At 46.7% G+C, this 12,880-nt stretch overlaps 1 protein-coding gene across 8 annotated transcripts in view; it reads left to right on the top strand.

Moving 5' to 3' along the window:
- Positions 1 to 12,880, top strand: part of Csmd2 (CUB and Sushi multiple domains 2) — a 576,074-nt gene that overhangs the window by 370,548 nt on the left and 192,646 nt on the right. For all 8 annotated transcript variants that reach the window (XM_042271897.2, XM_042271900.2, XM_042271904.2 and 5 more), the window contains one exon: positions 10,709 to 11,035. In XM_042271897.2, coding sequence (XP_042127831.1) covers positions 10,709 to 11,035 — 327 coding nt within the window. The remainder of the gene's footprint in view (positions 1 to 10,708; positions 11,036 to 12,880) is intronic.

Raw genomic sequence — 12,880 nt, forward strand, 5'->3', positions numbered from 1 at the left:
AGAACCAGTGGGCTGTGGCCTAAGGGAGAAGGCACTAGTGTGTTTCACTTGGGCCCCTGGAGTTGTCATTCACAGAGGTAAGGCCTGGAGGAGGATTTGGAGAATGGTAACAAATGCGGTTCTGGCTGTGCATTTGAGGCACCGGTGGAAATGCTACCCTGGTAGAGACGGGAAACAGGCAGGTAGGAGTGTGTCTGCCGGCTGCAGCGTGAGTCTGAGCATTTCCTGATTCCAGAGATCTTTTAAGTCTTTACATCTGGGAGAACCAGGAGTCTACTTTGGGGCCTATTTCCTTCGGTCCCTGTAATACAGTCCAGACCCCTTCCTATGACCCTCAGTCTTTTTTCATCCTCTCTGCAGCTCACCACATGTCCCCTTTCCACTAACTACACTGCTCTGGAGTCCCCTGTCCCTCACATATGCCATGCTCAATCCCCTCTGCCCTCAGGCCTTTGTACCTACAGTTCTTTCTAACTAGAGCAATCTTCCTGGAGATGTCTGGCTCCTTAGCATCAGGCCACGGTTCAAGGGCCACCACCTCAAACAGGCCACCTCGGTCCCCCCACTGAAAGCTGCTTACCTCATTCCTTTCCTCCTTTTCCCCTTTGCCCAGTCCTGGGGTTTTTGTCCCCTGTTAGGAGGTAACTGTCACTGCGGATAAGGACTTGATAATGCATCTTTGTAGCTGCTAAGCCAGCCCGTAGGACAGTGAGTGAGTGGCATTCAGCAGGGGCCACCACTCCCCTGAAACTCAAGCTCAGTAGAGGCATCGCAGAGACCACATCTTGTGAGAGAGGGATGGGTTAGGAGTCATGAACACAGCAGATCTACCCCACATTGGGTGACAGATGATAAAAGAAGTAAAAAGATTACTTTACCATTTATCAACAAGCAAAATCCATGCACAATTTTCACAAGACAGAATGGGGAATCCGAACCGGGTCACCAGCTGCTCTGATGCTCACATTGGCCATGCGTCCCTTCTTCCAAAAAGTCTGCACATTTCTCAGTCCTGTCTATATTTGGGTCCCAAAGAAAAACCTCACCTCTTTGACCCCGATGCTCCTTTCGGTTGGCTATTGGACTGGTGACAGAATTCCCATAATAGACCATTAACCCTGAGCATTGCAAGGTACCAGAGTCGGGGGAAGAAGAAACTTCCCAGCTAGTCGGAAGGAGCAGTCGGATGGAGAAGTCAGATTTGGAGTGTGTGGAGTCGACAGCTGACAGGCAGTGTTTCAGAAACAAGGGGAGAAACAGCTCCATGAGTCTGGACACCAGTGTCCAAACGCTGCCTAGCTGAGCAGTAAGGCTTGGACTGAAAAAAGCAAATAGAAAATCTTGAGTACAATCTGTGACGTTAGAGTAAGATTCTGGCAAGTATGCATGGATGGGACACCCCATGTACTCAGGAAATAGCCAGTACTGTCCATCTCTCGGGGCGGCTTCTCTGGCAGTGTGTATTTCTAGAAGACATCCCTGGTACTCTCAGAGGAAACAAAGACTGAAGTCAGTCTTAGGATAAAGATGAGCCCCGACAGGGGACTGGCCTCAACAGCTTCTTTAGAGCTAACAAAGTTGGATGGTAACTTTCAGCAAGCTCCAACACCAGAAATGGTATCAAGAAAACTTGAGGGGTCCATTAGCAAACACTGACTACTGGGGGTGTTGCTCGGTTGGTAGAGTATTTGCCTAGAATATGTGAGGTCCTGGGTTCAATTCCCAGCACCACATAAACCAGGCAAGGTTGTGGGTACCTGCACGAAGGAGGTGGAGGAAGAGGAATCAGTTCAAGATCATCCTTGGCTACATAGCAAGTTCCAGGCCAAGGCTACACGAGGCTTTCTCTTTAAAAATGAAATAGTCATATATATAGTATGTGTATATTTATACATATACACATGTATATGTATATACGCACACACACATGTCAGAATAAGGCAAAAGACAGGAGAGTTTTTAAGCCTTGGGTTTAAAAAGCAGGAAGGCTCTGACTGGTCCACTTGTGCTCTGGTGAGCATGGCTGCAGAAAACCGCCCAAGCATGGAAATTGGCATTGCTGTAAGTTCACAGTGACCAACTTCAGTCAGGTCTGCAGCAGTGCCCAGCAATCCATCTGTGTTCTCCACTGGATTGTGGGAACTGCTGTGAGCGGTCTCCGCTCCCTAAACCCACCCTAGCCCTCACAATGTCCTTGAGGATGACCTTGCCTTCTGCCTCCCAGACAACACACTCAACTGCGAATGCTAAAGACACCAAGGTTACAGCCCCATGGCATCTCCCCCCAGCCCTGTCTCCATCCTTTCCTTCTTTTGCTTGAAATGATCCAGCATTTTTCTCATTAAAACACCGCTAGATTATACTCCAAGAAAAGGATTCGGAGGCTGGAGAGAGGGCTCAGCAGTTTCGATTGCATCTGCTCTTGTAGAGGTCCCAAGTCCAGTTACCAGCATCCATATCAGGTGGCTCACGACCACCTGTAACTCCAGCTCCAGGGGATCCAACCTCTCTGGACTCTGTGCACACCTGCATGCATGCACATACCACACACACACACACACACACACACACACACACACACACACATATAATTAAAAATTAAGATAAAAAAGATTTAACAGACCTATGTTGAGGCTTAAGGTTTCAAGACCTTCAAATACATGTAGTGTCATTAACAAATAAAAAATGAATAAAACAGTGCCTCTCTAGGGCCTGACATGCTGGGTTCAGTCCCCAACACCACATAAAATGTATGATGGTGCAGGTTTGGAATTCCAGGACTGAGGAGGTGGAAACAGAAGATCAGAAAGTCAGGGCAATCCCCTGGTAAATGCTAAATTTGAAGCCAGCCTGATCTACACAAGACTGTCGCAAAGAAGTAAAATATTCCTCCTCCTGGAAGCCTTCTTGCCCATATGCGTGCACTCTGTTTCTCCTTTTTCGCTCGTAGCTACTTACCTTGGCCCCGCCGGCCCTTCTTATTTTTCCTGCAGAGTTCCGTGCTGTGTTCTCGTGTGTTGGTGCAACAACTGGGAGTTAGCATTTTTGTTTTCTATGAAAATGTACATTTTTCTATCTCTTCGTTGGCTGGCTTTATTCTTTTGTGAGCTGCCTTTTAATTTCCTTGGCCAGTATTTCTGTTTCAAATCTCTTTTATTGACTTGCAGTTCTTTGTATACAAAGTGGAGGGAGTGCCTGGCTGTGATAACACATGGATTTTTCCCTCCATTTGTTCCTCACCATTTAGCTTTTGTTTATAGTCATTTTTGAAATGCGAAAAGTTTCCCGTTTCTTCCATATGAAGTAATTGTTTCTCATGATTTCTGACGTTGGAATAAGGTTCAGAAATTGCTCTCCCATCTCGGAACTCACGCAAATCTTCCTTGTATTATTTGCCTCTGAACAGACACAGCCAGACCCCTCTGCCTTGTTTTCTCAGGCCTCTCATCTCAGGATAACAAAATCATCTTCCTCAACACCCACACCTGCAAGCAGGTCTTCTTATAGTTTCTTCTAGTGTTACCATGATGCACAGAGTGAGATATGGACCCGCTGTCAAAACAACTGGTTAGCCGTTTGTCTTGGCATCTAGTCTTCCTGAAACCCCCCTGGTTGCAGGCTCCATTCCTACACTCTGTGGACTTCCTTTACCCAGTTACATTGCTCTCGGATTTGTAATCAACTCATTCGGGTTTGTTTTTTTTTTATTGTGGCTTTATAACAAGTGTTAATACATTAAATTCAGTGTCTGCCATGGCAAGCCTTCCCCACAACTGTGCATTTATTAATACGTTGAATACTATCTCTTGTGATTAGATTATCACCTAACTGTATTAGAGCCTCTTCTTTCACTTTCTATGTATTTAAACGTGTGTGTGTGTGTGTGTGTGTGTTGCATGTGCACACATGCACACATGCTAGTATGGACCCATACGAACATATAGACTACACTCTCTGCTTTTTAAGTAGATCAGCCAGAAATTTTTTTGTCTTTTGAGAAACCAGCCATTTCTCCCCACTCTTAACTCTTCTGAATTTATTCTCCCTTCTCCTTATAATTCTGTTTACTTTTTCTCTTTGTAACTCTTTCAGTGGGAACATTCACTTCCTTCTTATTTGTTTGTTACTCACTCATGGGCAAGACTGTGAAAGCCACCACCTCCCTTCAGCATTGGGCCAGCAGCAGCAGCACAGAGGCACTGGTATTGGCAGCTCAATTCTTCTTTCCCCTTTGAACTCAGAAGCTTATTTGAAGGCTCCAAGAAAGTGGGCCTTTTTTCATTCCTCTCTCCTTGTTGACTTCATGGCGTTATCAGAGAACAGAGGTAAATGTCACCGGGCCTTTCTTCCAAGCTCTACACTTGTCTATGCAGTGGCCTCTGAGTTGCTCCCATTGAGCTTGAGTTTTGAATTTGGATGGAGTGATGGAGCCGTCTGCTGAATGTCACTCACTGTCCTATGGATAGCGTAGCAGCCAAGAGGATGCACAGACAAGTCCTTAGCCTCGGTGACATTTGCCTCCCTGCAAACAAAACAATCGGTTTTGTTGCGTGGCTGAATTTGCAGAACGAGCCTTGCAGTCTAATATGAGGTCCATGTTTTCCATATTCTGTGGGCATCAAGAAAGGTCATTTTTCAAGGAGACATCGGGCACAAGCTTGTGTGAAGCGTTAGCAAGCTGAGGCAGGAGGGTCACCGTGTGTTTTAGACAAACCTGAGCTGCATAGCAAGTACTAGACCAGGTAGGGCTACAAAGCAGGGCCACATATCAGAAAAACAAATGAAACCAAGCATGCTTGCACAATCCTCCCAATGCAGGCAGGAGGGTCAGAAGTTCAGGGTCATCTTTGGCTGTGTAGGGAGTTCAAGGCCAGCTTGGCATATGTGAGACCCTGTTTCAAATACACAAAAAGGTTTTGTTTAAAAGCCACAGAGCATCATCTAATACACACGCATCATTATACCTGTGGAATCTTTCTTATTTTTTTGGTCCTCGGATTTAGATATTTTATTGTGTCTCTATCAGTGCCTTGGGGGCACACAAAATCGTAACTGACATGTCTTCATCCTGGAATCCTCCCACCCGTGCTGTAAATATCATCTTTGGCCTTTAAGTCTTTGTCAGGATTAGTGAAGGCAACCTTGGCTTTATCAGCCATCCATTTTAATTGGCATTTTGAAAACAGCGAAGCCAGCAGAAGGACGCCAGAAGGAAAGCACGGTGAATTTTCTAGCAAGCCTCTCGTATTTCCCACTCAAGATCAATATGAAATTCTGATTATGTACAGTAATTACAGACCTAGTTGTTAATGAGTTTCCTTCCATTCTTATTTCTCGAGTCGAGGCCTTGTGAGAGCGCTGTGACATAAAGCTCTGCTCCAGGACGAGGCTGTGACATAAAGCTCTGCTCCAGGACGAGGTTCTCAAACCAAACCTGGCAACCACTTCACGGTGGCGGAGGGTCCCCGTCTCTCCCTCTTCTAAGATGGGTGGCTGATGGAGACGATGCCATCCAGCTCTTTTTCGGTACTTGTCCTCTTCCAGTACCCTGAGAAACCAGTTCCTCCCATTCGCTGATAATGTAACAGAGGTGTGATATTCCAGAGCCAGAAGGGTAGAGCTCTGTGGAGCAGAGAACACTTCTTTAGAGCTGAAAGACAGAGCTTTGAAAGGCCATATTCTTGCTCTAATAGTGTCAGTTAATCAGCCCTGTCTCTTTCAGAATGTGAGGAGAAATGTCTTGGGAGCTCTCCAGAAGGCTCTTGACCTTAAAGAAGGATCAGGAGCCAGGAGTAACATAATAGCCGAGAGCTGAGTGTTAAATTTAAAGCTGTGTGTGTGTCTGTGTGTGTGTGTGTGTGTGTCTGTGTGTGTGTGTGTGTGTGTGTGTGTGTGTGTGTGTGTGCTGTGTGCTGTGTGCACATGGATGTGTGCAGGTACACATTCATAGAGGCCAGAGGTCAACGTCAGGTGTCTTCCTCAACCACTTTCCACCTTATTTTTGAGACAACACCTCTCCCTGGACCTTAAGTTCCTTGATTTGACTGGGCTGGCCGGCCAATGGGCGTCAGGGATCTGCCCACCTCCACCCCTGGCACCTGCTGGGCCTGGCTTGTCTAGGGATGCTGGGATCTCAGCTCCATCTCCCCGCTTGCTTGCTTGGCAGGCGGTTTACCCATGGAGCCCTTCCTCCAGCCCCAGGGACTTTAAAACCCAGGCTGCTATTGAAGATCGCCCTCATGTCTGGGCTCCTTCAGCCAACTGAAAGCAGTCTTTGGGGACTCAAGCACTGGGTGAACCAGAACCCTCTTCCAGGGTAAAGGCTGGGCAGTCCTTCCTGTCCTGTCACTGCTCAGGGTCCCATTGTCTTAGCTGTGTGTTTCATCCCCAGTTGGGGGATTGGTCTTACTAGCAGGTAAACCTGTCCACATTTGTTGTTACAAATTACATTTTGTCTTCCTTTTAAAGCAGGCTGCTTTGCATTTCCTCTCTTTAAAACATCTGTGGTTTTTCCTTTGAATTCCACTTTTTTTTTTTCTTTCTAAATTGACTGCTTTTGCTTTCTCCCCTTTCGGTAATTTTGAAGATAAGCTACTTCATATTCTATTACTAATTACACTTAACATCTTTAAATACATGCTCTAACCTATATTTCTCTAATTAACCACAGAAACTATAAAACAGACTTTCTTGCAAGATGAGGAAATTAGCATCTCTCTGCGCTCCACCTTTCCCCATGGTATCAGTAGAATCTGAAATATTTTACCCAAGGGCTCTGACTGGAATGATATTCTATGTGTTCTCTTCCAAGGAACATTTGTTACATTCATGTTCCATTTTACAACCACCTTCATAGCAGTTGCCAGATTCATTACTGTATTTGTTCTTTGCTGACTTTTTATTTGTTATGAACCACACCTTGCTGGTACTTGAATTCTTCACTTTGATTCATTTCTTCATTGCATGGGGGAAAAAAACCTCCAAGTGGCATTTTTATGATATTTATGCGAATATTACATTCCTGAAACCCTTGACATCTGAAAGCAGCTTTCTGTTATCTCGGCTCTAACAGTTCAGATGGATTGCACCCTGCGTTACTTGGGTCCATGTTTGTACCCTGTCTCAGAGAAATGCTAGAGGGTCACTCCACACTATTTTTCCCTGGGTTCCTGAGTTTGGCCAATCAATCCAGTTGCCCGAGTTTGGGAACAGGATGGTCTTGTGAGGTGGATGTCCTGATGTCACCGTCTTCTCAGGGTGTGTGAGCTCATTGATTCAATTCAGTAAGTGTTAGTTGAGTGCCTACTGTGTGCCAGATGCTATGAGAGCCATTAGAAGTTAAAAGAATCAAGGGGGACAAGATTTCTGCTCTGAGAAACATCTTCTGGGGCTGTGTATTGGAGTGAAGAGAGAAAGTCTATAATGCGCTGACAAGTGTCAAAATGATTGGCAAGATAAGCTAAGCTGTCCTATGTAACAGCTGCCGGGGTCCCAGACGGTTCCCCTGAGGGCTAGAGATGTAGCTTGGTGGTTGAATGTCTGCCTAGCATGTGAGGGGTCCTGAGTTCACTTCCCAGCACCATGGAGAAACAAGGCAAAAGAGTGCCTTTGCACAGAAAGACGAACGAGTCAAGTGTTAGCGTGGTGATGCCAGGCGCAGGTGCTGGGAATTAAATTCCCACAGCAAGTCTGTTTATACACATGCTTCCTGGGCCCCAGCTCATCTTTTGTCAGAAATTATGGCTTGGGCTTTTTGTTGTTGTTGTTGTTTTGGTTTGGTTTTTTTTTTTTGATGGTTTTGTTTTGTTTTGTTTTGTTTTGTTTTGTTTCAGTCCATCTTAGACTTCTTTAACAGACCATGTGACTGTCTCCTGTCTGTCTCAAAGGTTGCTACCTTTGGATATCATTTGTATGGTGCTCCTTCTGAACTTACCCAAATCTGGAGACAGCATGGCTGTGTGTGGACATCCCCTGTTTAGCCTAATTCAGTGCTAACGTCATGCCTGGGGTAGACAGATAGATCTCCTGCTGATGTGAGGACCTTCCTCAAGGACTCCGCTGAGAGACTCAGACCCCGTGAACATTCTTTGATTCATAGGTGGGAGAGAGTTTGAAGGGGTGGCTATGAGTTTCATTCCTGGAGTCAGAAGGCTTCAGCTGAAGGTTGGCCCTGCCATTCATGGGCTAGTGTGGCCGTGGGCAGCTGCTGACCCTCTCTGTGACTCGGTGGCTTCAGTTTTAAATGAGGGTAGTAACAGTACCCACCCTGTGGTGTTACTGTGATGGCTAAATTGAGTCTTTGATGGAAGTGCTTAGAACAGTGTCTATACTTAGTAAATGTTCAATAATATATAATAATCACCACCATCAACTTTATCTTGCACTGCCTGAAAGCATTTTTATGCCCTTTTCTCCCCCGGCACAGATTCTTTCTATACTTAAGCAATAATGTGATCGCAAGGATGAACTGGCTGGATCTTAGGGTCCAGGCCCCTTTTGCTGAATTGAATGGGAATGTTTCCAGTGGAGGCTGGAAAAGACATACTTCTTTCCGAAAAGGACATGGGTGGGGCAGGCAGAACCAGCCTGAAACCCCACACACGGACTCAGGGCTTCCTCTGCGTGTTTGTTGTCTTTCAAATTTAGCAAACTTGATTTTATTTTTCATCTTGGCTTGATTCTAATTAGTAACTCAAGTAGATTCATCCGAGCATCAGTATTATTGGTGTGTGTATATGCGGGAGTGTGTGTGCATGTTGGTATCTGTGTAGCGGTGCATGGGTTTGTGGGTATGTGTGGGTGTGCGTGCATGCGTGCACATGTGCATATATGTGTAGAGGCCAGAGGCTAAGCTCTGGTATCATTCCTCAGGTGCCATTCACCTTGTTATTTGAGGCAGGGTCTCCCCCTGGGACCTGGAGCTCACTGATCAGGCTTGGCGGGTTGGTCAGCAAACCCCAGAAGATCTCCTCTCTTCACCTCCAAACACACACCACTACCCCCCAGCTTTTCATATGGGTGGTAGAGATGGAACTGGGGTCCTCGCGAGACTCGCTCACCAACTGAGCCACTTCCCGAGCTCCCTAGGTATCATTATCATTAACACCGTGGAAAAATGTCAGTGCTAAAACAGGGACTTACTCAGTGGCTTGTGTTCATTTTTACCTCTTTGGAGTTGTTTGTTTACAGTGAGCCTGTAGCATTCCTGCAGCCACAAAAAAATTAAACATAATTTCATTTGGAAAGAAGTCACCCAGAAACCTACAACCTTAATACAGTTTTTATTTGGGGGCTCTTGTCCAATCTTTACCCATATATAAACAAGCATTTAATAGCTATCATCAAAAGTACACATATAATTTTATGACCCCCTATTTTACTTAAAATGATAGTTAGCACTCTTTCCACAGGGTCGTATTTATCACTTTAATGATTACCTTCGCACCGTGCCACATTAAAGACTATAATTTACTTCCCTTTATTGGGCTGACATATAGGTGGTTGGCATTTTTCCTCTGTGATAGAATTATGTCACTATCAACATCTTTGTCCCCGTGTCTCTTTTTCTTTTGAATTAATTCCTAGAGATTACAGAGTTGGAGTGTGGCGTGGTCTGTGACTCCTAAGAGATCATACACTCCCTTCCAAAAAGATGGCGTCTTTAGTTGGCAGCACACAATGATTGCATGCGTGAGCTCCTATACAACCTCATCAATGTTGATTTTTAATGGGTTTTTTTTTTCTTTATGCTTTCCCTAGTGGTGTGCACTACATTTGCACAATAATTCTAATTTCTCATCTAAATCCTCTGAGTGTACTCTTTGCCTGACTTGGGGACACTCCTAGAGTAATGGAAAAACTTCTACTCAATAATGAAATGTTCCCCTTATCATAGCTACTGCAGTTCTTTTTTTCTCTCCACCCTGCCATTTTCCTTTTAAGTTCTGGCTTAGCACGTTGGTTTGCTTTTCCATGCATTGCCGTGTTCTCCCTAAACCTCCTTGCGGGGTCTGTTAGGAAGTGGTGTGAGGATGGCCCAAGACTCCCATCAGAGTGGATCCTAAAGAGTAGGGTGGGGAGAGGTGACAGGGAGTGAGCAGAGCGTGTAGACCCCGTCACGGGTCCCGACCCTGTTCTGCAAAAGCTTTGGCCTCTGAAATATGGCATCATCAGCCTAGTGTGGCTCTAGTTTGAAGGGGTTGGAATCCTTGTGGATGTGACATGAATCTTCTCCTAGCAAAGGTATTTAGAGGGAAGAGGTGGACATGCCCTCTCTATTGGGAGATTGTCACCCCTCTATCAGTAAGCCATGTCCTCTCTCCTACTACAAACCAAGCTGAGAAGGGTCAAGGCTATGCCTCTTCAAGTCTGCTTGAATGACGGTTTTTTCCCCAGCACAAGGGACCAAGGGCAGCGAAAGCTGCCTAGGGTGGACATATTGAAGGGAGAAAGACTAATTAAAAAAAAAAAAAAAAAAAACTCTGCTATATCTGCCTTTTGCCAAAGGGACTCTTCAATGCTATACCCAGCATGGAAGCAAGCATGCCTCCCACCTACAGCCTTGAGCTCAGCCAGTCCAGCCCAACCCTGGTGTCGTTCATTCTTTCTACTTCTCTAAAGACTAAGAAAATGCTCCCAATGCCAGCCTTCAGAGACCCCTGCAAAATATGGGGGGTACCTCCTGACCTCCACTGCTCTTCCCTTTCAGTTTCCTGTTTCTTCAACTTCACCAGCCCCTCTGGAATCGTCCTGTCTCCCAACTACCCTGAGGACTACGGCAACCATCTCCACTGCGTCTGGCTTATCCTGGCCCGGCCTGAGAGCCGCATCCATCTGGCCTTCAATGACATCGATGTGGAGCCTCAGTTCGATTTCCTAGTCATCAAAGATGGAGCCACCGCGGAGGCCCCAGTTCTTGGCACCTTCTCGGGAAATCAGCTCCCCTCCTCCATCACCAGCAGCGGCCACGTGGCCCGTCTAGAGTTCCAGACCGACCACTCCACAGGGAAGAGAGGCTTCAACATCACCTTCACCAGTAAGTGTTCCCTCTGTCACAGTTGACTCTACGTACCCCTGAGCTTCTCCCGGGCGAGGGACCGAAGGCGTGACCCCATGGAGGGTCATCAGTGCAGTGAGCTAGCTCCAACGCGTGCCTTGCTGCTGGGTCAGACACTCGCTGCTGCAGCTCCCAGCCCCTGGGAAGAAGCGTAGAGCTGTCTGCCGGGCCAGCTGCTCGTTTCTGAGACGTCCCAGCCTGTAAGCGTCTATTTCCACAGATATCTCATAGGGTAAAAAGAAGCCTAGATTTTCCCTGGAAAAGGGAGGCTCTCGGGAAGAAAGGCCCTTGGGTTCTCTCCTCAGCTCCCCACTCCTGTATCCCCAAATGCTGCTTCCTATTGACCACGGCCGTTCTACATTCGGCCTTGCCCAAGTCCCATCCCCATAATCCAAGCAGAAGCAACGGCCTTGAGCTGGGTTTCCATGGCTTATCGCAGCCACTCCTAAGTCATTTCTCACAGTCCCTCTCACAGCCAGTATGGAAGTTGTGACCGTCCGTCTCCATCCTGAGCCTGTAGCCCAACCTGGAGCTCAGCAGTGGGTTGTTGTTTCCTTTTTTTTTTTTTTTTTTCCTTCTCCTGATTTCTTGGTCTCCTGGATTCAGTGGACATGGGAAGTAGGCAAGACCTGGGAACAGCAAGCTTCCAGGGAGCAACAATCCGTTATGAGGCCACAGGAAGCCATAAACCTGGTGAACTTGGCCATGACTGGGAGTTGAGTGGGACTGAAGCTGGCCTGCTGAGCCGTGAACAGCTTCTTTCCACAGGATGGGCAATGTAGGCTCTGACTCAGGCTCCTGTACACACACACACACACACACACACACACACACACACACACACACACGCGCGCGCGCGCACACACACACACACACACACACACACACACACACGCACACACATACACACATGCATGCACACACACACAAACACACACACACACAAAATGCTCTGCAGTTGCTCGTCCATCTCCTGCATTCTGACAGATCTTCCTCCCAACCCCAGCTCCCACCCTTGTCACAGAAGCCTTGTTCCTTGTCTCGCCCACCCTTTAAATGTAGATGCCACGGGATAGGCCACTTGTAACCCAAGCTAAAGCCCTGTTCATCTCCCCACCCAATCCAGGGCAGTAGACTCACAGGAAATAATCAACACCCCTGGGATACCCCATTTCACCAGGAAGTTCCTGTCCCAAGGACCTAGGTTCAGAAGTAGAGGACTCTCTCTGTCTGTCTCTCTCTCTCTCTCTCTGTCTCTCTGTCTCTGTCTGTCTCTGTCTCTCCCTGTGTGTGTGTGTGTGTGTGTGTGTGTGTGTGTGTGTGTGTGTGTGTCTCCCTTCTCTCTCTCTATCTATCTCCCGTGCATGCTGGCCCAGCACTGACCTTTAGTTTCTCTGTCCTCAAACCCATTTACCACGAGGCCATGAGCTCTAAAAAGGAGCACATACGTTGTTCGTCTTCCCATGCCTTTGCATGCTCTGCGATGTTAGAAACAGCACCAAATCATTGCTGTAGAGGTGTGTACGCATGCATGCAGAGATGTATGCATACATGTCTGTGCATGTGTACATATATGTGACTGGTAGGGTTTTGACTTCCAAGCCCCAAGCTCCACTGATCTCAGCTCTCAGTGTCAACTTCAACTTCATGGTCCTCGTTCCTAGTGAAGACAAGCGGAAAACTACGTCTAGATTGACCTGGACCCTTGTGTTTCACAGAGGAGGGCGTAGAGATTCAGCCCTGCTTGTGTTAAATCAACAGTCTTGATGTCTGAGGCTTGGAAACTAGACTTCAAAATGGTACACTCACATGCCGTGATGGAGT

Source organism: Peromyscus maniculatus, chromosome 2 (genome assembly GCF_049852395.1).
Source record: "Peromyscus maniculatus bairdii isolate BWxNUB_F1_BW_parent chromosome 2, HU_Pman_BW_mat_3.1, whole genome shotgun sequence".
NCBI lineage: Eukaryota > Metazoa > Chordata > Mammalia > Rodentia > Cricetidae > Peromyscus > Peromyscus maniculatus.